Source organism: Somniosus microcephalus, unplaced genomic scaffold (assembly GCF_052327205.1).
Source record: "Somniosus microcephalus isolate GS21.2 unplaced genomic scaffold, FLI_Smic_1.0 unresolved_chr2, whole genome shotgun sequence".
NCBI lineage: Eukaryota > Metazoa > Chordata > Chondrichthyes > Squaliformes > Somniosidae > Somniosus > Somniosus microcephalus.
This window is the reverse complement of record NW_028225180.1, coordinates 82093094-82120505: the sequence shown is the minus strand read 5'-3', so window position 1 is coordinate 82120505 and position 27412 is coordinate 82093094. Positions and strand designations below refer to the sequence as shown.

The 27412-nt window shown below is 51.9% G+C and overlaps 2 protein-coding genes across 4 annotated transcripts in view; one reads left to right on the top strand and one right to left on the bottom strand.

Annotated features, from left to right (window-relative positions):
* Positions 1 to 15081, bottom strand: part of LOC147092915 (RNA-binding protein 4B-like) — a 52391-nt gene extending 37310 nt beyond the window's left edge. The window contains exons 1-2 of one of the 2 annotated variants that reach the window (XM_085976221.1): positions 14726 to 15081; positions 8622 to 8841 (exon numbers count right to left, since the gene is read on the bottom strand). In XM_085976221.1, coding sequence (XP_085832347.1) covers positions 8622 to 8841; positions 14726 to 14963 — 458 coding nt within the window. In that variant the 5' untranslated portion in view covers positions 14964 to 15081. Of the gene's footprint in view, positions 1 to 4173; positions 8842 to 14725 lie in introns of those variants that run through there. The other variant, XM_085976220.1, reaches the window with a different exon arrangement.
* Positions 15082 to 15306: 225 nt separating this feature from the next.
* Positions 15307 to 27132, top strand: LOC147092914 (RNA-binding protein 4B-like). 2 transcript variants are annotated; one of them, XM_085976224.1, is made up of 3 exons: positions 15307 to 15770; positions 20597 to 21086; positions 24880 to 27132. In XM_085976224.1, the coding sequence occupies exons 1-3, from the start codon at positions 15440 to 15442 to the stop codon at positions 24929 to 24931; spliced, it is 873 nt and encodes a 290-aa protein (XP_085832350.1). In that variant the 5' UTR covers positions 15307 to 15439; the 3' UTR covers positions 24932 to 27132. The 2 variants fall into 2 exon arrangements, with proteins under 2 accessions (XP_085832350.1, XP_085832349.1); XM_085976223.1 differs by having other exon boundaries at positions 15312 to 15806.
* The last annotated feature ends 280 nt before the right edge of the window (positions 27133 to 27412 follow it).

Below are 27412 nucleotides of genomic sequence, written 5' to 3'. Positions count from 1 at the left end.
CTTCTTGAATATATTTAATAAGTTGGCCTCAACTGCCCTGTGTGGTAGAGAATTCCACAGGTTCACCACTCTCTGGGTGAAGAAATTCCTCATCTCTGTCCTAAATGGCTTACCCCTTATCCTTAGACTGTGACCCCTGGTTCTGGACTCCCCCGCCATCGGGAACATCCTTCCTGCATCTAGTCTGTCTAGTCCGGTTAGAATTTTATAAGTTTCAATGAGATCCCCTCTCATTCTTCTAAACTCCAGCGAGTATAAGCCCAATCGACCCAATCTCTCCTCATACGTCAACATATCCTTCTATTCCTTTCTCCCTCATGTGTTTATCCAGCTTCCCCTTAAATACATCTATACTATTTGCTTCAACCACTCCCTGTGGTAGCGAGTTCCACATTCTCACCACTCTCTGGGTAACGAAGTTTCTCCTGAATTCCCTATTGGATTTATTAGTGACGATCTTATATTGATGGCCCCTAGTCCTGGTCTCCGCTACGTGGAAACATCTTCTCTACGTCTACCCTATCGAACCCCTTTCATAAATTTAAAGACCTCGATCAGGTCGCCCCTCAGCCTTCTCTTTTCTAGAGAAAAGAGCCCCGGCCTGTTCAATCTTTCCTAATAAGTGTAACCTCTCAGTTACACAAGAGGTAGGAGCAGGAGTCGGCCATTCGGCCCCTCGAGCCTGCTCCGCCATTCAGTAAGATCATGGCTGATCTGATCTTGGCCTCAACTCCACTTCCCTGCCCGCTCCCCATAACCCTCGACTCCCTTATCGTTCAAAAATCTGTCTATCTCCACCTTAAATATATTCAATGACCCAGCCTCCACAGCTCTCTGGGGAAGAGAATTCCACAGATTCACGACCCTCTGAGAGAAGAAATTCCTCCTCATTTCCGATTTTAAATGGGCGACACCTTATTCTGAAACTATGCCCCCTAGTTCTAGATTCCCCCACGAGGGGAAACATCCTCTCAGCATCTACCCTGTTAAGCCCCCTCAGAATCTTATGTTTCAATAAGATCCCCTCTCATTCTTCTAAACGCCAATGAGTACAGGCCCCAACCTGCTCAACCTTTCCTCATAAGACAACCCCTTCATCTCAGGAATCAACCTCGTGAACCTTCTCTGAACTGCCTCCAATGCAAGTATATCCTTCCTTAAATAAGGAGACCAAAACTGTACGCAGTACTCCAGGTGTGGTCTCACCAACGCCCTGTACAGCTTTAACAGGACTTCCCTACTTTTATACTCCATCCCCCGTGCAATAAAGTTCTAGTATCATCCTTGTAAATCTTTTTTTGCACCTTCTCCAGTGCCTCTACATCCTTTTTGTAATATGTGCACAGTATCGGAGACAGGAACCGCGCGCAGTGTCGAAGACTGGGACCGCGCGCAGTATCGGAGGCTGAAACCGTGTGCAGTACCGGAGACCGAACTGTGCGCAGTATCCAGTGACCCTTGCTTGAATGTACACGTGGGCAAGGGCTTGGCTGTGGAAATCCCCACGAATAGCCGACTGACGCTGTGCGTCGGTTGGCGTACGAGCATTTGAAACCGGAAGCCAGGCAGGCAGCACCTTCACATGGGAGGGGGGCAGAGCAGAGTATTGTGTGCAGTTCTGGTTGCCTTATCTGAGGAAGGATGTTCTTGCCATGGAGGGAGTGCAGCGAAGATTCACCAGGCTGATAGGTGGGGTGGCAGGAATGACGTATGAGGAGAGATTGGGTCAATTGGGCTTATATTCGCTGGAATTTAGAAGAATGAGAGGGGATCTCATTAAAACTTGTAAAATTCTAACAGGACTAGACAGATTAGATGCAGGAAGGATGTTCCCGATGGCCGGGGAGTCCAGAACCAGGGGTCACAGTCTAAGGATAAGGGGTAAGCCATTTAGGACAGAGATGAGGAGGAATTTCTTCACCCAGAGAGTGGTGAACCTGTGGAATTCTCTACCACAGAAGGCAGTTGAGGCCAATTCATTAAATATATTCAAGAAGGAGTTAGATATATTTCTTAAGGTTAAAGGGATCAAGGGATATGAGGAGAAAGCAGGGACAGGGTACTGAATTTGGATGATCAGCCATGATCTCATTAAATGGCGGAGCAGGCTCGAGGGGCCGAATGGCCGACTCCTGCTCCTGTCTTCTATGGAACAAAAATGTGTTCGCAAGAGAAAACTTACAAATGGGGAAAGAAAATAAATAAATTTCAAAAAGTGTATTGAAATGTCAGTCTTAGCCATTTACGTTAAAAAGCAAGGCTCATTGAACATTGTACGGTGATCCTCACCGTGTATACTGGCAGATTTACTGTAATATCGCTCATGCCAAGTTAGTGCCGCCATTGTTTTGTGAGGACAGAAGTGCTTTATCATTTAACTCACAATGTGTTATTGTGTTGGCAAGCTGCAGCTGCGGACAGGGTTTAATTGTGAAGTATGTGGAAGCTCGGGTCACTCAGAGATTAATTGCGGGTTTTGGCCCACGAATTTCGCCAGGCGGAACGGCCTTGCCGGTTTCAGGTGAAACTCAGAAGCACACAACATTTTAAGATGGTGTCGAACACCTCTGACAAAAGTGTAACGTATGTAGGCGCACATACTGCCGCGAAGGCCATTAATCCTGACTGTCTTTAAGTAAACAGGGGCTCAAAGTTCAATCAGATTCGCATTGTTTGGCCAGTGCTTTTGCAGATTGAAAAATGTGTCAATCTCAGGGCGTGGATCAACATTTAAAAGTGTGGTGGCTGTGTGTTGGAATACCATTTTTAATATATTTCCAAAAAAAATACACTAACAAATATTCAATGGCATTGCTCACACAAGTCGAATCAGATGCCATTTTACAAGGACAGGGTTGTTATACAGGAAACTCTTTTTTATCCGGCACCGACGGGACGCCGGTTTATCATAAAGTCCGGATTACAGAGAGGTATAGTTAAAAGGAGAGCCAGGCTTCCCTGTTGCTTAGCAACAGGTGCAGGAACCCCGGCCACAAGATCCAGGCGTCCCTGTTGCTTAGCGACAGGTGCAGGAACCCCGGCCACAAGATCCAGGCGTCCCTGTTGCTTAGCAACAGGTGCAGGAACCCCGGTTACACGGCCACAGATCCAGGAACGGCCACTAATATGAAGTAAAACTTACCTGAACCTACTCCTGAATTTTGCCAGTTAACAGAGATTTCCGGTTGGTTAGGTGCCGGTAAATCGAGAGTTTCCTGTACCGTGTAATACAGAATTAATTATTCTATAGGTAAAATGGCACCGCTGCCAGTCTAACTGTTGTTAAGTAAACACAGACTCGGGGCCAATCAGAGTTCAATTGCAGATTGCAACGCGCTGATCAATTTCTGGTTGTGGCCAGGGAACTGCAATCCATTTTGAAACGGCTGTGCATCTGTAACCAACTGTAATGTCTGCAGGCAGAGGCACCATTTTTTATTATGTTTGCGTGCGGATGTATAGAAATATTTTAATACAGTGTGTAAGTTTGTCTTTGCTGGAACGTGTAGGGAGGAATTGAACACATCCTTCCTGGCCCTTGGGACTTGGAACAGTTATCTCCCCCGAGGTCAAAATTATGCTCAGGACCGACTCGCCAGAAAGAAATGCAGGATCTCGCCATGTTTTGCAGAAAAGAGAATGGACTGGAGAGCATAGTTGATATGGCCAACAGCATTCTGATTTAATTTGATCAGTTTTTCTTTTAAGTATGAATCTGTGTCTATTGTTTGTGTCCCTTTAAAAAAGGGGCGCCTTATGTTAAATTGATAGCTAATTGATCTTAATTGGCAATTAGGAATACTGTTTCCATAGAGATGAGCACTGTAATATTTAATTAGTTTCACAAAGCTTGTGTGTGCAGTTGGAGAGCTTGGATCCCAGCGGTTTAGTGTTTAAAAGCACCGTGGAACTCTAATCTCGCTGGGAGTAGCAATAGCTGCGATGGTGGCCCTTAGAGCCAGTGGGTTGGGGTGGGGGGAAGAATAAAAAGGAATCAGGCAGCGCAGAAGCGCACGGCGTTTTAAGATCGAGTCGCACCTCGTCAGAAAGCAGCTCGCCGTGGGCACTGGGAGAGAAGGAGGATTCCGTGACTGACGTCGGTCGTACGAGAGAGAGAGAGATAAGAGTGAGAAAATAACGTACCAACAGAACGGCGTGCAAATGTTACTGTGATCAGGGGCAAAACAAATCTTTATTTCTGACCAGGACCAGTTTTCATGTTGTATATATGTAAATGTAACAGGCTTGGTGTGACGAAATAAACAGCGGAAGCTCCAAAACAGTACGCGAGTTGGATAATCAACACATACTCTGGAAAGCCACAGAAGTTGGGGGGGGGGGGGGGGGGACCAGCAGACGCCACTGCTAATTAGGATTAATTTTATACCGTAAAGGTGCAGGAACTGACATCTTGCTTGGGAGGTACATAGTAGCGTGGAGCACGGCCCAGCGAGCGCATTTTAATGTTTGCCTTTGGCAGAACAGCCGGATAGACAGAGGGCATGTGTGGCAGACCGAATCGGGCACCCTGTCCCAGGGTGGGTGTATTTAACAGAGCGGGTATATTTAAGAGAGCGGATTGAGTGTTTCCTCTCATAGCAGGTGTATTTAAGAGAGCGGATTGAATGTTTCCTCTCATAGCAGGTGTAGTTAACAGAGCAGATTGAATGCTTCCTCTCATAGCAGGTGTATGTAACATAGCAGATGGAATGTTTCCTCTCATAGCGGGTGTGTTTAACAGAGTGAATCGGGCACTCTCTCCCATGGCTGGTTTACTTAATAGACCGGATCGGGCACTCTCTCCCAGGGCGGGTTTATTTAACAGACCGGATCTGGCGATTTCTCCCATGGCGAGTGTGTTTAACTGCGCAAATCGGGCCCGCTCTCCCAGGGCGGGTTTATTTAATAGAGCGGATCGAAGGCTTCCTCGCAGGGCAGGTGTGTTTAACAGTCCGGATCGGGAATGTTCTCCCATGGCGGGTTTATTTAAAAGACCAGGTCGGGCACACTCTCCCATGGCGAGTGTGTTTAACTGCGCGAATCGGGAATGTTCTCCCAGGGAGGGTTTATTTAATAGAGCGGATCGAACGCTTCCTCGCAGGGCGGGTGTGTTTAACAGTCCGGATCGGGAATGTCCTCCCATGGCGGGTTTATTTAACAGTCCGGATCGGGAATGTCCTCCCAGGGCCGGTTTATTTAACAGACCGGATCGGGGACTCTCTCCCGGGGCGGGTTTATTTAACAATCCGGATCGGGGACTCTCTCCCGGGGCGGGTTTATTTAATAGACCGGATTGGGCACTCTCTCCCGGGGCGGGTTTATTTAACAATCCGGATCGGGGACTCTCTCCTGGGGCGGGTGTGTTTAACAATCCGGATTGGGCACTCTCTCCCGGGGCGGGTTTATTTAACAATCCGGATCGGGGACTCTCTCCCGGGGCGGGTGTGTTTAACAATCCGGATTGGGCACTCTTTCCCAGGGCGGGTGTGTTTAACAATCCGGATTGGTCACTTTCTCCCGGGGTGGGTTTATTTAACAATCCGGATTGGGCACTCTCTCCCGGGGCGGGTGTGTTTAACAATCCGGATTGGGCACTCTCTCCCGGGGCGGGTTTATTTAACAATCCGGATCGGGCACTCTCTCCCGGGGCGGGTTTATTTAACAACCCGGATTGGGCATTCTCTCCTGGGGCGGGTTTATTTAACAATCCGGATTGGGCACTCTCTCCCGGGGCGGGTTTATTTAACAATCCGGATTGGGCACTCTCTCCCGGGGCGGGTGTGTTTAACAATCCGGATCGGGCACCCTCTCCCGGGGCGGGTGTGTTTAACAATCCGGATCGGGCACTCTCTCCCGGGGCGGGTTTATTTAACAATTGAGATTGGGCACTCTCTCCCGGGGCAGGTTTATTTAACAGTCCGGATTGGGCACTCTCTCCTGGGGCGGGTTTATTTAACAGTCCGGATTGGGCACTCTCTCCCGGGGCAGGTTTATTTAACAGTCCGGATTGGGCACTCTCTCCCGGGGCGGGTTTATTTAACAGTCCGGATTGGGCATTCTCTCCCGGGGCGGGTTTATTTAACAATCCGGATTGGGCATTCTCTCCCAGGGCGGGTTTATTTAACAGTCCGGATTGGTTACTCTCTCCCGGGTAGGGTTTATTTAATAGACCGAATCGGGGACTCTTTCCCGGGTAGGGTTTATTTAACAGTCCGGATCGGGGACTCTTTCCCGGGTAGGGTTTATTTAACAGTCCAGGTCGGGGACTCCCTCCCGGGGCGGGTGTGTTTAACAGTCTGGATCGGGGACTCTCTCCCGGGTAGGGTTTATTTAACAGTCCGGGTAGATTTAACAGTCCGGGTAGATTTAACAGTCCGGATCGGGGACTCTCTCCCGGGTAGGGTTTATTTAACAGTCCGGATCGGGGACTCTCTCCCGGGTAGGGTTTATTTAACAGTCTGGATCGGGGACTCTCTCCCGGGTAGGGTTTATTTAACAGTCCGGATCGGGGACTCTCTCCCAGGGCGGGTATATTTAACAGTCCGGATCGGGGACTCTCTCCCGGGTAGGGTTTATTTAACAGTCCGGATCGGGGACTCTCTCCCGGGTAGGGTTTATTTAACAGTCCGGATCGGGGACTCTCTCCCAGGGCGGGTATATTTAACAGTCCGGATCGGGGACTCTCTCCCGGGTAGGGTTTATTTAACAGTCCGGATCGGGGACTCTCTCCCGGGTAGGGTTTATTTAACAGTCCGGATCGGGGACTCTCTCCCAGGGCGGGTATATTTAGCAGTCCGGGTAGATTTAACAGTCCGGATCGGGGACTCTCTCCCGGGTAGGGTTTATTTAACAGTCCGGATCGGGGACTCTCTCCCGGGTAGGGTTTATTTAACAGTCCGGATCGGGGACTCTCTCCCAGGGCGGGTATATTTAGCAGTCCGGGTAGATTTAACAGTCCGGATCGGGGACTCTCTCCTGGGTAGGGTTTATTTAACAGTCCGGATCGGGGACTCTCTCCCAGGGCGGGTATATTTAACAGTCCGGGTATATTTAACAGTCCGGATCGGGGACTCTCTCCCGGAACGGGTGTGTTTAACAGTCCGGATTGGGGACTCTCTCCTGGGTAGGGTTTATTTAACAGTCCGGATCGGGGACTCTCTCCCAGGGCGGGTATATTTAACAGTCCGGATCGGGGACTCTCTCCCGGAACGGGTGTGTTTAACAGTCCGGATCGGGGACCCTCTCCCGGATAGAGTTTATTTAACAGCCCGGATCGGGGACTCTCTCCCGGGTAGGGTTTATTTAACAGTCCAGATCGGGGACTCTCTCCCAGGGTGGGTATATTTAACAGTCCGGGTCGGGGACTCTCTCCCGGGACAGGTGTGTTTAACAGTCCGGATCGGGGACCCTCTCCCGGGTAGAGTTTATTTAACAGCCCGGATCGGGGACCCTCTCCCGGGTAGAGTTTATTTAACAGCCCGGATCGGGGACTCTCTCCCGGGTAGGGTTTATTTAACAGTCCGGGTCGGGGACTCTCTCCCAGGGCGGGTATATTTAACAGTCCGGGTATATTTAACAGTCCGGATCGGGGGCTCTCTCTCATGGTGGGTTTATTGAACAGTCCGGATCGGGGACACTCTCTCATGGTGGGTGTGTTTAACAGTCCGGATCGGGGACTCTCTCCCAGGGCGGGTGTGTTTAACAGACCGGAGCGGGGACTCTCTCCTGGGGCAAGTATATTTAACAGACTGGATCGGGGACACTCTCCCGGGGCGGGTGTGTTTATCAGTCCGGATCGGGGACTCTCTCCCGGGTAGGGTTTATTTAACAGTCCGAATCGAGCACTCTCTCCCGGGGCGGGTGTGTTTAACAGTCCGGATCGGGGACGCTCCCCCGGGGCGGGTGTGTTTAACAGACTGGATCGGGGACTCTCTCCCGGGGCAGGTTTATTTAACAGTCCGAATCGGGGACTCTCTCCTGGGGCGAGTACATTTAACAGACCGGATCGGGGACTCTCTCCCGGGTAAGGTTTATTTAACAGACCGGATCGGGGACTCTCTCCCGGGTAAGGTTTATTTAACAGACCGGATCGGGGACTCCCTCCCGGGGCGGGTGTGTTTAACAGTCCGAATCGAGGACTCTCTCCCAGGGCGGGTGTGTTTAACAGACCGAATCGAGCACTCTCTCCCGGGACGGGTGTATTTAACTGTCCGAATCGAGCACTCTCTCCCGGGACGGGTGTATTTAACTGTCCGGATCGGGGACTCTCTCCCGGGGCGGGTGTGTTTAACAGACCGGAGCGGGCCCTTTTGCCGGGGGTGAGCTGATTCCACGGCATTTTCCTCTTGATAGGTTTTCTGTTATCCAGCTTGGGCACGGGAAGTCGCAAGCGATCGTACGCGGACGTGCTTTTGGAGAGGCCTGGCGGTAAGTGACCGTGCCCAGGGCGAAGCGGGGGCTTACGTCGGAGTGCAAGCGGAGGCTTGGGCGGCGGCTTATGCCGGAATGCAAGCTGAGGCCGCGGCAGAAGCTGTTCGTAATGACCGACATACTGCTTGTTAGCACTGTCATATTTATAATGCGGGCGAGAGAGAGGATAGCACGGTGTTGTGGGGCCATACCTATCTAGGGAACTGTACGGAGCCCAGAAGCATTCTGTTGGCTGGTGGGCTGGTCTTCCGCAGTGCTGGCAATTTTCCACAGGACTCCCGGCGGATTGTGGCTTGGTGCTTTTCACAGATTCTTGGACCCTAATCTCCCTTCCATTGAAGTCAGTGGAATCCATCTTGCGAACGGCTTTCAGTGCTTCCTCCTTGTGCTCCAGGTGTACAACGGTATAATCTGCGAGAGAGGAGAGAAGAATTGAGTCACTGCGCGCTTGCCGGATCAAAGTGTGTGCGGTACTGAGCCGCGGTTTGATCCTCGAGTCTTTGCTCTTTGCGCTGACAAGTTTGGTACAATATTCGAATGCTAAACCTTTATAAATCACCGGTTAGGCCTCAGCTGGAGTATTGTGCACCACACTTTAGGAAGAACGTCAAGGCCTTGGAGAGGCTGCAGAGATTATTTACTAGAATGGTACCCGAAATGAATCAGTCATTCATGAAAGAAAGACTTATGAAATGATACTGAACGGCCTGCGGGTGGCGCTGTCCAGGGAGAGTATAAATACTCAGGCACGGGCCCAGCTTGCGCAGGACATTCTTTAACAGGAACTAGTGAAGGACACAACTAGACCTCCATGTTGTAAAACAGTTGATTAAAGCTTTGTTTAACGCTTAGACCAAGTGCCTAGTAGTTTTCTTACGTCAGTACCAGGGTTGAAGGCGGTTGTGTGGCGAGACTGGAGAAACCGGGATTGTTCTTCTTAGAGCAGAGAAGGTTAAGGGGAGATTTAATAGAGGTGTTCAACATTACGGCGGGATTTGGAATAAACTGTTTCCACTGGCAGGAGGGTTGGTAACTAGAGGACACTGATTCATGATCATTGGTAAAAAAGGACCGAGGGAACAATGAGAAGACTTTTCACGCAGCGAGTTGTTGCGATCTGGAACGCGCTGCCTGAAAGGGCGGCGGGAGCAGATTCAATAGGAACTTTCAAAAGGGGAATTGGAAAGGAGACATTTGCAGGACTATGCGGAAAGAGTGGGACAAATTGAAAAGCTCTTTCAAAGTGCCGGCACGACGAGTCGAACGGCCTCTTTCTGTGCTGTAAGATTCGATGAAGTGTAGCCATTGTTGTAATAGCGGGGAAAAAAATAGAAGATGGTTAGAATATTGCACCCCGTATTGGGCACCTGTCTATTGGAAGGATGTCAAGGCCAAGCAGAGGGTTTGGAAGAGAGTTAAGAGGATGCCAGGGACGAGGGGCTTTAGTTACAAAAGACAGCACTCCCTCTGTGCTGGAGCGACAGCCTGGATTATGAGCTTAAGATCTGGAGAGGGGCTAGAACCCACAACTTGACCGGGGGGGGGGGGGGAGGGGATGCTACCATTATGACAAGGCTAGCCTTGTATTCCCTTTAATGTAGAAGATTAAGGGGTGATCTAATTGAGGTGATTAAAGGATTTCGATAGGGTGGAGAGAGAGAAACTATTTCCTCTGGTGGGGGGCGAGTCCAGAACAAAGGGGGGCAGAACCTTAAAATTAGAGCCAGGCCGTTCAGGGGTGATGTCAGGAAGCACTTCTTCACACAAAGGGTGGTGGAAATCTGGAACACTCGCCCCCAAAAAGCTGTTGAGGCTGGGGGGGGGGGGGTCAATTGAAAATGTCAAAATGGAGATGAATAGATTTTAGTTAGGGAAATGTATTAAGGGTTACAGAACTATGGTGTGCAGATGGAGTTAAGATACAGATCAGCCACAATTTAATTGAATGGCTCGAGGGGCTGAATGACCTACTCCTGTTCCTATGTTCCTTAAATAAATATAACTATCTTAAACATTGGAATTGTGATCCAGACCGCTATCTGTGAGCAATGGCACGGGAGACCAGCTGGTGTAGACATTTATTTTTCTCCCTCTTCAGAGGCTTGGCCAATTGAACATTTCAAAAGAGACCAATAGATTTGTGTTAGGCAAGGGTATTAAGGGATATAGAACCAAGGTGGCTAAATGGAGTTACGACCCAGCTCAGCTATGACCTAACTGAATTGCAAAGGGGCTGAATGGCTTACTCCTGTTCCTATGATACTAATCCCTCTTGTCTTTGCTTGGCAGCCATTGTTCTGCACACATCTCATGAAAGGTGTTGTGTAAGTGCAAGATACTGTCGTCAATGTGGTGAGGGGGGATAAAGTGTGCAGCTTTCGCCCACAAAAAACAGTAGATGCTAGCTCACTTAATAAATCCGAGATCGTGTCGGACAGCACCTCCGACAGTGCGGCACTCCCACAGTGCGTCAGCTGTGGTTCAGTGGGTAGCTTTCTCTCTCTCTCTCGCCTCGGAGTCAGAAGGTCATGAGTTTGAGTCCCACTCCAGAGGCCCGAGCACAAAAATCTAGGCCGACACTCCAGTGCAGTGCTGAGGGAGCGCTGCACTGTCGGAGGTGCCGTCTTTCAGACGAGACGTTAAACCGAGGCCCCGTCTGCCCTCTCGGGTGGGCGTAAAGATCCCATTTCGAAATTGCATTTCTATAGCGCCTTTCACGACCACCGGATGTCCCAAAGCGCTTTACAGCCAATGAAGTACTTTTAGAAATGCAGTCACTGTTGTAAGTAGGCAACACGGAAGCCAATTTGAACACAGCAAGCTCCCACAAACAGCAATGTGATAATGACCAGATCATCTATTTTTTAGATGTTGGTTGAGGGATAAATATTGGCCCCAGGACACCGGGGATAACTCTTCGAAACAGTGCCATGGGATCTTTTATGTCCACCTGAGGGGGGCAGACGGGGCCTCGGTTTAACGTCTCATCCGAAAGACAACACCTCTGACAGTGCGGCGCTCCCTCAGTACCGACCCTCCGACAGTGCGGCGCTCCCTCAGTACCGCCCCTCCGACAGTGCGGCGCTCCCTCAGTACTGCCCCTCCGACAGTGCGGCGCTCCCTCAGTACTGCCCCTCCGACAGTGCAGCGCTCCCTCAGTACTGCCCCTCCGACAGTGCAGCGCTCCCTCAGTACTGCCCCTCCACAGTGCGGCGCTTCCTCAGTACTGCCCCTCCGACAGTGCGGCGCTCCCTCAGTACTGCCCCTCCGACAGTGCGGCGCTCCCTCAGTACTGCCCCTCCGACAGTGCGGCGCTCCCTCAGTACTGCCCCTCCGACAGTGCGGCGCTCCCTCAGTACTGCCCCTCCGACAGTGCGGCGCTCCCTCAGTACTGCCCCTCCGACAGTGCGGCGCTCCCTCAGTACTGCCCCTCCGACAGTGCGGCGCTCCCTCAGTACTGCCCCTCCGACAGTGCGGCGCTCCCTCAGTACTGCCCCTCCGACAGTGCGGCGCTCCCTCAGTACTGCCCCTCCGACAGTGCGGCGCTCCCTCAGTACTGCCCCTCCGACAGTGCGGCGCTCCCTCAGTACTGCCCCTCCGACAGTGTGGCGCTCCCTCAGTACTGCCCCTCCGACAGTGTGGCGCTCCCTCAGTACTGCCCCTCCGACAGTGCGGCGCTCCCTCAGTACTGCACTGGGAATGTCAGCCTAGCTTTATGTGAAGTCTCTGGGGTGGGACTTGAACCCGCAACCTTCCGACTCAGAGACGAGAGCGAATGTTACCCACTGAGCTGCAGCTGGCACGAAAGGCGCTGCCGAAATGCAAGTCTTTCGTTTCATTTGAGATGGCTAACATAGAAGATAGGAGCAGGAGTAGGCCATTCGGCCCCTCGAGCCTGCTCCGCCATTCAATGAGATCATGGCTGATCATCCAAATTCAATACCCTGTCTCTGCTTTCTCCCCATACCCCTTGATCCCTTTAGCCTTAAGAAATATATCCAACTCCTTCTTGAATATATTTAATGAATTGGCCTCTACTGCCTTCTGTGGTAGAGAATTCCACAGGTTCACCTCTCTAGGTGAAGTAATTCCTCCTCATCTCTGTCCTAAATGGCTTACCTCTTATCCTTAGACTATGACCCCTGGTTCTGGACTCCCTGGCCATCGGGAACATCCTTCCTGCATCTAGTCTGTCTAGTCCTGTTAGAATTTTGTAAGTTTCACAATGAGATCCCCTCTCATTCTTCTAAACTCCAGCGATTATAAGCCCAATCGACCTAGTCTCTTCTCATACATCATTCCTACCAACCCAGGTATCAGTCTGGTGAATCTTCGCTGCACTCCCTCCATGGCAAGAACATCCTTCCTCAGATAAGGCGACCAAAACTGCACACAATACTCAGGATGTGGTCTCACCAAGGCCCTGTACAACTGCAGCAAGACATCCTTATTCTTGTACTCGAACCCTCTTGCTACGAAGGCCAACATACCATTTGCCTTCTTAACCGCCTGCTGCACCTGCATGCTTACCTTCAGCGACTGGTGCATAAGGACACCCAGGTCTCGTTGCACTTCCACTTCTCCCAATCTATTGCCATTCAAGTAATAATCTGCCTTCCTGTTTTTGCCACAAAGTGGATAACCTCGCATTTATCCACATTATACTGCATCTGCCATGCTTCTGCCCAATCACCCAACCTGTCCAAATCATACTGGAGTTTCTTGGCATCTTCCTCACAGCACACACGTCCACCCAGCTTTGTGTCGTCTGCAAACTTGGAGATATTACATCTAGTTCCCTCGTCTAGATCATTTATATATATTGTGAATAGCTGGGGTCCAAGGACCGATCCCTGCGGTACCCCACTAGTCACTGCCTGCCACTCGGAAAAAGAGCTGTTTATTCCAACTCTTTGCTTCCTGTTTGCCAACCAGTTCTCTATCCAAGTCAGTACCTTACCCCCAATCCCATGTGCCTTAACTTTACATGCTAATCTCTTATGCGGGACCTTATCGAAAGCCTTCTGAAAGTCCAAATACACCACATCCACTGGTTCTCCCTTATCTATTCTACCAGTTACATCCTCAAAATATTCCAGTAGATTAGTCAAGCACGATTTCCCTTTTGTAAATCCATGTTGACTTTGTCCGATCCTGTCACTGTTTTCCAAGTGCTCTGCTATTACATCTTTTATAATGGACTCTAGCATTTTCCCCACGACCAATGTCAGGCTTACCGGTCTATAATTCCCTGTTTTCTCTCTACCACCTCTTTTGAATAGTGGGGCAACATTAGCTACCCTCCAATCCATGGGAACTGTTCCAGAGTCTATCGAATTTTGGAAGATGACCAGCAATTCATCAACTATTTCTAGGGCCACTTCCTTAAGTACCCTAGGATGTAGATTATCAGGCCCTGGGGATTTATCGGCCTTCAATCCCGTCAATTTCCCTAACACCATTTCCCTACAAATACTGATTTCTTTCAGTTCCTCCCTCTCGTTAGACCCTATGTTCCCCGACATCTCTGGGAGGTTATTTGTGGCCTCCTTTGTGAAGACAGAACCAAAGTATGTATCCGACAGTGCAGCGCTCCCTCAGCACTGCACTGGGAATGTCAGCCTAGCTTTACGTGCTCAAGTCTCTGGGGTGGGACTTGAACCTACAACCTTCCAACTCAGAGACGAGAGCGAGTGTTATCCACTGAGCCCCGTGGCTGGCACGAAAGGCGCTGCCGAAATGCAAGTCTTTTGTTTCGTTTGAGATGGCTAACCAAGGGAATTGAGGGATTTATAGAAACATAGAAGATAGGAGCAGGAGAAGGCCATTCGGCCCTTCGAGCCTGCTCCGCCATTCAATGAGATCATGGCTGATCATCCAAATTCAGTACCCTGTCCCTGCCTTCTCCCCATATCCCTTGATCCCTTTAGCCTTAAGAAATATATCCAACTCCTTCTTGAATATATTTAATGAATTGGCCTCCACCGTCCTCTGTGGCAGAGAATTCCACAGGTTCACCACTCTCTGGGTGAAGAAATTCCTCCTCATTTCAGTCCTAAATGGCGTACCCCTTATCCTTAGACTATGACCCCTGGTTATGGAGCCCAAGACGTGTAAATGGAGTCAGGACAGAAAGCAACCAGGACCTCATTGAATGGCAGAACGGGGCTGGAATGGTCCGGTTGCCAGGGACAGTTGCCATGGAGCAATGGCGGCGGTGAGCGGCCGCCCGTGACGTGACCATGAAAGCCGTCTATCCGCCGGTGTGGTGGGCGGGGCCAAGTTGACCTCTCACCTTTGTTGTCGGCGCAGTCGGTTGCCAGGCCCGGGCGGGCCTGCGGCTCCTGGTTGCCGCCGGGATCCACGTTGTCGTCGTAGATCTTAGCGATGGTGGTGGCGTCGGTAACCTCGTGGCAGTCCTGCAGCTCGCTACGGCGCCGCGCCGCCTCCTCCTCCGTCAGCTCGGGGTCATCGGGCTTGACCACGCCATCGGCGGCAGCGACGGCCGAGATGTTCCCGGCGAAGACCTTCATTCCCCTTCACGCATAAGGGGGAAAAAAAATGGAAATCCGCCCTCCGCACAAAATGGCGACCGCCCGCCCTCCGCCTCCCGACTCCACGTCTCGCCTTGAGCGACAGCCGGCTCCGCCAATCGCGTCCCCGCGGCGGCGCAGCGCCATCCAATCGGGAAACCGCTCCCCGTCTCGGGCGTCCCGCCGCCGGACGTTAAAAAAAGGGGGCGGGTCTTAGGTGGGCCGCACAGAACCGGCGTTGCGATTGGCTGCACGTCGCTGAGGGGAGTGACGATCTGGGCTTTGATTGGCCAGCAGCGCTGTCATTTAAAGAAGAGACGTCCCGCCCCTTTCTTCGCTTGACGAACGTTGGAGGGGGACCGGCGCCATTTTGTGCGGCGGGCATAGACGACGGAATACGTCGCGCCCGTTCGAGGGAAAAGTGAAGAGAGAAAAAAACCCGATTTAAATCGAGGAAGGGGGAAAAAAAAGACGCCATGAAGATCTTCGTGGGTAACATAGCCAGCGAGGGCACGGCGGAGGAGCTGCGCGCCCTGTTCGAGTACTACGGCACGGTACGGGAGTGCGACATCATCCGCCATTACGGCTTCGTGCACATGGAGAGCGCCGAGGAGGCGGGCCAGGCCATCGCCGCGCTCAACCAGTACGAGCTGCACGGCCAGAAGCTCAACGTGGCCGAGTCGCGGGCCCGGCCGGCCGCCGTCACCAAGGTCTACGTCGGCAACCTGGCGCCCGGCTGCACCAACCAGGAGCTGCGCGCCAAGTTCGAGGAGCACGGCCGGGTGGTGGAGTGCGACATCGTCAAAGGTGCGGCCAGGCACACCGATACACGCAAGCTGGCTGGTGAGGGCGCGCAAGCTATTCGGCCCCTGTGGTATATAGGGATAAGGAGGCCATTCAGCCCCGCTAGCCTGTTGTATATAGGGATAATAGGAGGCCATTCAGTCCCTCTAGTCTTGTGGGGTAGGAGGCCATTCAGCCCCTCTAGCCTGTTGTATATAAGAACATAAGAAATAGGAGCAGGAGTAGGCCAATCGGCCCCTCGAGCCTGCTCCGCCATTCAATAAGATCATGGCGGATCTGATCCTAACCGCCAATCCACTATCACAGAACCATCTCCTGAATCTTAACAGAATTAGACACACGAAATAGGAGCAGGATCAGGCTACACTGCCCCTGGGCCCGCTCCGCTACCCACAGGGCCATGACCGATCCGAACCTAGACTCATGTCCAAATTCCTGCCCACTCCCCGTAACCCTTAAATTCCTTCTAGGAAACTGTCTAGCCCCTCTAGCCTGTTGTATATAGGGATAGGAGGCCATTCAGCCCCTCTAGCCTGTTGTATATAGGGATAGGAGGCCATTCAGCCCCTCTAGCCTGTTTATAGGGATAGGAGGCCATTCAGCCCCTCTAGTCTGTTATGAATAGGCCATTCAGCTGCTCTAGTCTGATATATAGGATAGGAGGCCATTTAAACACTCTAGCCTGTTGTATATAGGGATAGGAGGCTATTCAGCCCCTCTAGCCTGTGGTATATAGGGATAGGAGGCCATTCAGCCCCTCTAGCCTGTTGTGTATATAGGGGTAGGAGGCCATTCAGCCCTTCTAGCCTGTTGTATATAGAGAAGGAAGCCATTCAGCTCCTCTAGCCTGTTGTATATAGGCATAGGAGGCCATTCAGCCCCTCTAGCCTGTTGTACATAGGGATAGGAGGCCATTCAGCCCCTCTAGCCTGTTGTACATAGGGATAGGAGGCCATTCAGCCCCTCTAGCCTGTTGTGCATATAGACAAAGGAGGCCATTCAGCCCCTCTAGTCTTATATATAGGCATAGGAGGCCATTCAGCCCCTCTAGCCTGTTATGGAAAGGCCATTCAGTCCCTCTAGCCTGTAGTATGTAGGGATAGGAGGCCATTCAGCCCCTCTAGCCTGTTATGGAAAGGCCATTCAGTCCCTCTAGCCTGTAGTATGTAGGGATAGGAGGCCATTCAGACCCTCTAGCCTGTTATGGAAAGGCCATTCAGTCCCTCTAGCCTGTAGTATGTAGGGATAGGAGGCCATTCAGACCCTCTAGCCTGTTGTATGTAGGGATAGGAGGCCATTCAGCCCCTCTAGTCTGATATGAATAGGTGGCCATTTAGCCCCTCTAGTCTGTTGTGTGTGTATATAGGGATAAGAGGCCATTCAGCACATCTAGTCTAATATATAGGGATAGGAGACCATTGGCGTGTTTTCCAAAATCAGAACTGAATAGGATATGAATGGGCATTTTAGTAACTTTGAGCAGGGAAAAGGGAAATCATACAGAGGGGGAAATCATACAGAGGATTTAATGATCTGCTTACTGGGAGAGCTGTTAGTTAAAAGAAAGACATGTATTTCTATAGCGCCTTTCACCACCTCGGAACATCCCAAAGCCGCTTCACAGCCAATGAAGCACTTTTTGAAGTGTAGTCACTGTTATAATGTAGGAAATGTGGCAGCCAATTTACGCACAGCAAGCTCCCACAGACAGCAATGTGAAAACCAGATCATCTGTTTTAGTGATGTTGATTGAGGGATAAATATTTGCCCCAGGACACCGGGGAGAACTCTCCTGCTCTTCTTTGAAATAGTGGCCATGGGATCTTTTACGTCCACCTGAAAGAGCAGACGGGGCCTCGGTTTAACGTCTCTTCTGAAAAACGGCCCCTCCGACGGTGCGGCGCTCCCTCAGTACTGCCCCTCCCACAGTGCGGCGCTCCCTCAGTACTGCCCCTCCGACGGTGCGGCGCTCCCTCAGTACCACCGCTCCGACGGTGCGGCGCTCCCTCAGTACCGCCCCTCCGACAGTGCGGCGCTCCCTCAGTACCGCCCCTCCGACGGTGCGGCGCTCCCTCGGTACCCGCCCCTCCGGCGGTGCGGCGCTCCCTCGGTACCGCCCCCTCCGACGGTGCGGCGCTCCCTCGGTACCGCCCCCTCCGACGGTGCGGCGCTCCCTCGGTACCCGCCCCCTCCGACGGTGCGGCGCTCCCTCGGTACCGCCCCCCTCCGACGGTGCGGCGCTCCCTCGGTACCGCCCCCCTCCGACGGTGCGGCGCTCCCTCGGTACCGCCCCTCCGACGGTGCGGCGCTCCCTCGGTACCGCCTCTCCGACGGTGCGGCGCTCCCTCGGTACCGCCCCTCCGACGGTGCGGCGCTCCCTCGGTACCGCCCCTCCGACGGTGCGGCGCTCCCTCGGTACCGCCCCTCCGACGGTGCGGCGCTCCCTCGGTACCACCCCGGATGTGCTCGGTCTCTGGCATGAGACTTGAACCCACGACCTTCTGACTCGGAGGCGAGGGTGCTACCCACTGAGCTGACACTGTAGATGACGTGTGACTTGCCAACTGCTTAACAGAGATGATAGAAGTGAGGTTATGGAGAGAGAAATAAGAATGTGCAAACTCTCTGGATGAGAAAATAGAGACACCTCAATGTTTCTGGGGGCTGTCTGGAAACCTGTATCTCATGGATGTAACTCCCTACGATTCGCACTTGAACCTTTACTTTCTAACTTGAATTGTTTGAGTTCACCATCGTGTCCGGAAGGCGCTGGCTCGCTTCAGCCAATGGAGAGTATCGCAGTCGAAGCCGATCCTGTATACACACATGCACACTGCCCAGCAAGTGGGTGGGGGGGTCACTAAATAGCCGAACCCAATCCTATGCGCACATGCACACTTACTAGCTTGGCGGGGGGGTGGAACTAGCAATCACTAGCCGGACTCCTGGCCAATTATCCCTTCCTGGGCAGATGGATACTGCGTGTCAATTTGAGAAGTCAATCTGAGGCACTTTACTTGAATAGTGAACATCAAGCTTCATAGTACCTTCACAAAGGCATACCAATGGTCACCTCAAATGTCTCTCAAATGTTGTTGAGGTTAGGGCTATCCTGATCACATTATATTGTGGAATCATGAGAGGCCAGCTCTCTGAGTCACCCAAGAATTTCATTCATGACTTTAGCCAGTGCAGTCTCGGTGCTGGGAACTGAACTCAGATGGACTGACTCACCAAGGACCGAAACTGAGACCTTCCCAAATTGCATGGCTCAGTAACGCTGTGTTTCAAAATTCTGCCCCTCCACGTAAACATTTTATTTTGCTCCTGACACCTTCTGTTCTTTTGTTTTGAGGACGTTAATCTCGAGCCTGTACTGTTGAAGCCAGACAATTGGGATCGAGCTCTTTGTTTTGGAGAACGATTTCTATAGATAGCCAACCGTGACGTTTCTCAGGATAGGCCACAGAAAGAAATGGCTTTACCCCACCCAAAATGAATGCCACTATACAATTACATTGCATAGAATATGCAGCATAGAAACAGGCCAGGAAGAAAGTGTAACAGTTTACAGGGAGTGCAAGTGATATGCTAGACTTTATACAACACTGGTGGCTCTCGCATGCACTAGTCACATTGAGTCAGAAGATGTGGTGTTTTAAGCGGGCTGGAGTCTTGTACCGTGTAACATCGTAACAACCTGAAGCAGCAGTATCTCTTCCCCATCTGCCTTCCGACAAGATTCTCTTGTTTTTTCAAAATCCAACGACCCTGAATTGTGTTCACATTGAATTCACAGCACAGAAACAGGCCATTCGGCCCAACTGGTCCGTGCCGGTGTTTCTGCTCCACACGAGCCCCCTCCCACCCCTCTCCATCTCACCCTATCAACATATCCTTCTGTTCCTTTCTCCCTCGTGTGTTTATCCAGCTTCCCCTTAAACACATCTCTGCTATTCGCCTCAACCACTCCCTGTGGTAGCGAGCCTCTCTCGCAGTGCTCCCTGTCCACTCGAATCGTACATCCAGTGATATAGGTATGGACTGGAAGGTATATAGAAACATAGCAGCAGGAGTCGGCCATTCGGCCCTTCGAGCCTGCTCCGCCATTCAATATGATCATGGCTGATCCTCTATCACAATACCATATTCCTGCTCTCTCCCCATACCCCTTGATGCCATTTGTGTCTAGAAATCTATCTATCTCCTTCTTAAATATATTCAGTGACTTGGCCTCCACAGCCTTCTGTGGTAGAGAATTCCACAGGTTCACCAACCTCTGAGTGAAGACATTTCTCCTCATCTCAGTCCTAAATGTCCTACCCTGTATCCTGAGACTGTGACCCCTCGTTCTAGACCCCCCCCAGCCAGGGGAAACATCCTCCCTGCATCCAGTCTGTCCAGCCCTGTCAGAATTTTATACGTTTCCACAAGATCCCCTCTCATTCTTCTAAACTCTAGTGAATACAGGCCTAGTCGACCCAATCTCTCCTCATACGACAGGCCTGCCATCCCAGGAATTTTGAGCCTCGCAGCATCAGGTTGAAATAATCGGTTTCCCCGAGTCTTTCACCGGTAGCGGGAGCAATCTGAGGTGACGTTCTCGGGGGCGAATAAAAGAAAGGCAAACTCGTACACTCTTGTGATATACAGAAGACATTTGTCCCCCCCCCCCCCCCCCCCCGAAGGTTTCTGGGCACCATGTTGAGCGGTGTTTTTGACCGCGATTCCTTTCCGAGAGTGTGCTGGCACCTGTGCAGTGATTCAGTCCCGGTGTTACGTTGGTTTGGTTAACGCGAGGTGTAAACTCCGTTCTTCTCGCTTTGCAGATTACGCCTTTGTGCACATGGAGCGGGAGGAGGACGCGGTCACCGCCATTGCCAACCTAGACGACAAGGAATTCAACGGCAACAGGATCCGGGTCCAGCTCTCCCGGTCGACCTACGGCAAATCTGCCGTGCAGCGGGAGGTGTGCCAGCGTTGCGGAAGGCAGGGCCACCAGGCGAGGGATTGCCACTCGGCCCGGTACAACCAGTATAGTCAGTCCCAGCTCCCGTCTCAATATTACCCCCCGTACTATTCGTACTACGAATACGACTATGGTCATAGCTCCTATTACGACTATTACGAAGACTACCAGTCGGCAGGCCCCGCGGCCAGCTACGCGCCACTCGATTACGGGAGGGAGAGGAGCCCCAATCGCCTGAGCACGCCCGCGGCAGCCGCCAACAGCTGCACCCTGTATGAGCGCACCCGTCTCTCGCCGCTCACTGTGCCAAAATATCAAACCGAGAAATTCATAGACGATAGCATCAGTAGGTATGTATCCATTGCAAACACAAAACCGGGGAGGGAGGGGGGGGGGAAACTGCCTTCTCAATTAGGGGCAGGGGAGAAGCGTTCAGCCTCGACTGCGATTAATTTCACTTGTCTCTCCGCTCCCGCGTGGGATTCGGCACCGCCCGTTGACGACTCTTCCCTCGGGAGTGCCCTGGTTTCGGAGCAGTAGTGCCGGCTCGGGCATCCCGTCGGCTCCGCAGTAAGTACCGCAGATCCTATTGTCGGCGGGGAGCAGTTCGAAGGCAAAAGGACTTGTCCTATAGCTGTGGGTATTTTGCTTTTACTTCTGGATGTTTGCTAGTAAGTTGCCCAGTTCCTTTTTTGTAAGGCAGCTGTGCAGTCCGGGAATGCGTGCCCTTTTGTTGCTCGGATTTGAGTGATTAATAGTGGGCGGGTTGACTTTCGGCATATTGGTCCACTCGAACCGCGGGGAAATAATCCAGCAGCACCCGTGTGGCTCCTCGAATCTTTCAAGCCCAGGTTGTGGCTGGAGAGAGAGTATTGTAAGCTGTGTAATATAAGGGCAGTGCTTATGTGGCCGTACAAAGATACTGTTCCAGAGAACTCCTTTCCGAGGAGTCGCCGGACTGAAAAAAATCACGGTCCAGCTAGTTCGCCGTCTACCATCCTGGTAGTTGCATGATGCAGTGATGACAAGAGTTGTTGATTAAGCCTAGCAATCAGCCTCTATCAATTAGTCCAGACATGACGTGAGGAAAATCCCCAGTGGCGGAGCGCTTTTGGGATGTCTAGCCCGTGGAGAGATTTACTAGAATGGTACCAGGGGATGAAAGACTTCAGTTACGTGGAGAAACCGGGGTTGTTCCCCTTTGAGCAGAGACGGTTATGGGGAGATTTGCGGGCGGTCTTCACAATCCCGATAGCATAAGTAAGGAGAAACTGTTTCCAGTGGCAGGAGGGCCGTTAACCGGAGGGCACAGATTGAAGATAATCGGTAAAAGAACCAGAGGGGAGGTGAGGAAACTTTTTTTTTTTACACAGCGAGTTGTAGTGATCTGGAACGCGCTGCCTGAAAGGGCGGTGGAAGCAGATTCAATAGTAACTTTCAAAAGGGAATTGGATAAATACTTGAAGGGGAAGAATTTGCTGGGCTGTGGGGAGAGAGCAGATTAAATTGGAGAGATCTTTCAGAGAGCCGGTACAGACAGATGGGCCGAGTCGCCGCCCACCGTGCTGGAGGACTCTCTGATACCGTGGTCATTTCATAGCATGTCCCGAGACTCTGACTCTCGTCAGAGTGAGTTTTGCCTTGCTGAATAAGTACTTTCAGTATGAAGGACAGGACATTGTCGCTCAGAGACCCCACCCGGTTTTATCAAAAACACCTCTTTTATTTCATAGCTTCAAGAGGGAGCTTGTGGAATCAGACAGGTTCATGATTCCAGAATTCATTTGTACGTCACCTCGTTTACTGCCTCCGTTACCTCCAGACTTGACTGTTCCAACACACTCCTGGCCGGCCTCCCACGTTCTAACCTCCATAAACTTGAGATCATCCAAAACTCTGCTGCCCCGTGTCCTAACTCACGCCAAGTCCTGTTCACCTGTCACCCACCCCCTGTGCTCGCTGACCTACATTGGCTCCTGGTTAAGCAACGCCTCGATTTTAAAATTCTCATCCTTGTTTCCAAATCCCTCCGTGGCCCTCGCCCCCCTCCCTATCTCTCTAACCTCCTCCAGCCCCACAACCCCCTGAGATCTCTGCGCTCCTCCAATTCTGGTCTCTTAAGCATCCCTGATTTTAATCGCTCCACCATTGGCGGCCGTGCCTTCAGCCGCCTGGGCCCTGAGCTCTGGAATTCCCTCCCTAAACCTCTCCGCCTCTCTCCTTTAAGACGCTCCTTAAAACCTGCCTCTTTGACCGAGCTTTTGGTCACCTGTCCTAATATCTCCTTATGTGGCTCGGTGTCAAACTGATAACGCTCCTGTGACGCGCCTTGGGACGTTTTACTGCGTTAAGGGCACTGTATAAATACAAGTTGTTGTTGTTTAGAGGCACCACCTCCATAACCCATGACCGTCTTCTGATAACCCAAAAGTAATAACCTTGTGAGATGATACCAAGTTTCAGAAGTCCTGTTATGCTTAAAGTTAAGGAAATTCTCACAAACATAAGAGTTGTCAGTTTTGGATGAGTGAATTGCTACGGTGTAATTTGCCACCCCTGCGGTAGTCAGCAATAAACGCCGTTCGCAAAGGTCCTAGATCATCAGACAGCAGCGCTCTCGCGATGCATTCCGTGAAATGGAGCGGTGAGGGTGTTGACCTGTCTTGCTCTGTCCCTCTTGAACTGTATAAAACACCCAGGAGTACAATTTCAGACTGCCTTTCCAAAGTTGGGTGAAAAGACGAGATCCCTTGGTGGGGACCCCCCCCCCCCCTGTTAATTCTGGAAGGCCAAAGCCTAACCCAGTGCCCTACCCTGTCCCGTTGCTCACAACTAAAGCACCTGCCTGCCTCCGAGAATCTCGTACGCACCGTATTATTTCTGCCGGATATCTGTTCCTCTGGGTGGGTCAAGCCTGAGCACTGACCTCATTGAAAAGTCCCTGGTTGTGTTGCCTTGCCATTTGCCCTCACTGTTCTGAACTGCGGCTGGGTTTAAAAGATCGGGACCGTCTGCTCTCTTCAACCTTGTTGGAAGCCTGACGACCTTTTCCAAGTACAGCAAATGATAAAAGAAAGTGCTGTCGTCCCAGCTCTGAACGGCGAGAGTCGGACTCGGGGGAGGAGGGTGTCAGTGAAGAAGGAGTGAGCTCTCTGGGGGGCGGGTACGTTCCTTTACCACGGTACAAGGCAGCTTTGCAGCTACGTCCTTTGTTGAAGATTCAGCCGCAGGTGGAATCACGCCATGGCGCTTGGCACCATGAACAGCCGTGACTTCCTTCATGGTTACGCCTCGCACGGTGAAGGAATGTTAACGTCAGTGAGCTTGTTTCTGTGTTTGGCGCACTGTGGGGCTGGGCACCTCCTGGGGTTTAGTGTACCGATTGTTAGTCCAGCGTTCCAGTAATAGCTTTTTTATCGGATGCTTCTTAATCCCCATCTCCCAGGTGGGTTTAGTGTGTTGTCATAAATGCGCCTGCTCGCTACAGGATATTGCAGCCTCTCATTCTGCTTGATAAAATCCGTACACTACCAGAGCCGCTTGCTTCATTATCCTCTCTTCTTCCCTACCCTCCCCCTCCGCCCGCAAACAAAATTCTGTGTTTTGTTCTCTACGGAAGTGTGACACAAAGGTATGGATAATAAAATAGGGGAACTGCCCCACCGGCTTCATTCATCCCCATTTCCCTGAACACTCCCCAACAATGTTCCCTTTAAGTTTTTGGGAGGTGTGTGGGCCCCATTCAACATACCGCGCCTGCCCGGTTTTGGTGGCTAGCCAGGTTGCGGGCTAAAGAGCAGATGGACAGGTTATCTATTCGAAATAGTTGGGCTTTCGAGTGATTGCGGGGGGGTGGGTGTGAGGCTGCACAATTAATGGCGCTTTCCGCTGGGAACACAAGGGCCCTGATGCAACCACATAACCTGGTCGAATACCACACGTAAGATTTCTCATTTCGGTGACGGGAGGCACATTTTTTTAAAAACGAGCGTAACTCCTCACCTGCCCTGCCCCCCCCCCCCCCTGTCGTTTTAAGCCCTCCCGCGGTGTTTGATTCCGGCCCCGGCTCCCACTCGGTGAATGCGTGAACGTCTTTCCTTGCCACCCGCCCTGTATTGACATGATGTGCTTTTTCCCCCTTAGGTATGATCAGTTCGACTACGATAATTCCACCGACACCCGCTATGCCCAATGAACCGACGATTTCCTCCTCCTCCTCCTCCTCCGCCGCCGCCGCCGCTGTCCGACCAGAAGCTCGCGCTCTCCAGACGAATACGCGACCCCCGCGATCGTGGCACGAACAGCGTTTAAACAAAATATATATATATATATCTCTCTCAAAAAAAAAAAAAAAATATATAATCTCTGCAGCTCGGCCTTGTGATCCGCAGGTTCTGTCGACCCTCTTAACGCTATCTTTCTCACTGATGATTGTGATCAGATGCTATTCGCCAGGGGTTTTTTTTTTGGTGGTTTTGTTTCTTTTCCGGACACTTTTCCCCCTCCCCTTCCCCGTTCTCCTTCCCCCGCCCCGCCCCCTTAAAAGCCAACGAACCTCCCTTCGTACAAATCCTGCTAATCGCCTCACCGAATGCAAGTGCTTTTCTCAGTGTGGCGAAGGCCACTTTCCTTACCGCCGCCGTTCTCCCTCCCGACGCCTTTTTAAAGGGGGGTGGGTTGCCTGTTCTGATTTTGCCTCGCAGTCTCTCTCTCTTTCTCGAGGGCACGGTCGGCGCCATTTGCTCCCGTGATCTCCGGGTCGTCCCTCGCAACTTTTGAGTGCGGCCATCTTGTCTTCGGTTTCCGGTTCGCACCGGTGCAGAAGCCCGCCCCCTGAGCTCAAGTCTCCAATCATAATTACAGCGGTGGGGCGTCCAGGGGTTTGCCTGCTGCCGTGCCTCCCCGCACACATTCTACTCCAGGTGCCTGCCCCGCAAACCAGCGGGCCCTTGAGGTATAAAGCACTGCAGCTAGAGGTGGCTGAGGCACGCGGTACAGCTTCGGGGATTGCGCAGTGAAGCGGAACAGGCTCCCCACCGTCCTAACTATACCGCCACCACAAATAATAAAAGGGAAAAATTAAAAGCTGCTTTTCCGTCTCCCTCCCCGCCTCTGGCGGGTGCTGCACCTCTCGCCGACGCTGTTCTGACACTAGCTGCCGAGGGATGCACACGAACGGGTGACCCGCCTTTTCTGGTTGTGCTTTCTTTTGTCTTCCTGCAGCCTCTGGTCCGCTCGGGGGTGGAGGGCAGTCGCAGGTGCGTGACCCGTACGCTACTGGGCCAGGTTTACAGACACAGTTCGAACCTCCGACTTCCCCGAGGGGGGGGAAAAAGGCTCGTTCGGTCCTTTTTTTTTCCATTCCTAAAAAGGAGGTGCTGCCATCCGTTGGATCCCGCTGGTGCAGACGGGGAAAGCTGGCGGGGGTTTCGACCGGGTGCGACAGCAGGATGGGCACGAAGAGGAGGCCGGGGTGAAAATTGGCTGACTTTCAGGTTATTTCAGTGTCTGGCTGTTGGACTCGTTGCGAGAGGACAGGCTCGAGCGAGTGATCTGTGGGGTTTGCGTGCCTTCAAGTGCAACGGCAAAACTCTGAAGAAAGCTACGTTCAGCACGTTATCTGGCAGGTAGGGTGCGCTGTCGGTGTGCACGCACCTCCATGTTCACAGGGTGCTGGTGGTTTGAGGGAGCCGTAACTTGCAAATGGGGTAGCTTCCCCATGCTGGCCCAGTGCGTAAGTGTACCACGCGGCGTGCTGCTGAGCCATACAGAGCAGAAGGTTCCACGTACATCCCCTGGTCTGTGCTGAGTGCTCTGGGCAGTGGTGCCTCATTTGACTGCGTCCTTGCCTGGGGGGGGGGAGGGGAAGAGAGGGTCACGGTCTGGCAGAGTCCCTGGCGCCCAGCGGCTAGCCGGTGACACTTGCTGAAGAGTGTGTGTTTTGCGGACACTGCGTGAGGATTAGATTCGTTCGCGATGCCCCCCGTGGCTGAAGAGCTGGTCGACACTGACTCTTCTCTAGCTGCGCGTTAAGAATGACCACCTGGGTGCGGAGCTGCCGGGCTGCTGTTATCTGTGGGACTGTGCCCAGCGTGAGTTGGTACCTGGGGGGGGGGGTTGGTGGGGGTGAAAGAGAAACGTTTTTTTGGGGTGAGGCTGGGATAGGAGAGGAATGGGATTAGGGGAGGTGCGTTTATACGTCTTGTCTGGTGTTACCTAAAATAAAAATGAGGCGCATTTAATTTACTTCTAGCATGACAAATGATTTAGTAGTTTGTGTAATAATTGCCTACATGAGAGAACCAGTGTCTGAAATTAAGGAGTTGGAAGGGGTTGGGCAGCGGTGTTTGTAACTTGACGTGTAGCTCGAAGATTCAATAAAACTAATCTGAAATACCTTGTGTGTGTTTTAACTTCAAATGCTTGCACCATGCTGTGTCCTATACCTGTGCTCCCCGCCAGGGGCCCTGGCAAGCTTGACTTTCATTCACCTCAATCCTGTTGTGTCCGTCTGTTTCTTTTTTTAAACTCACTTGTTTGAATTGCATGGGTCTGGAGGTTTGATCTTGGCGGTGTTGGCCACAGTGTCAGCTGTGCGAAGGTCGTGGGTTCGAGTCCCACTCCAGAGACTCGAGCACAAAAATTCAGGCCGACACTCCCAGTGCATCACTGAGGG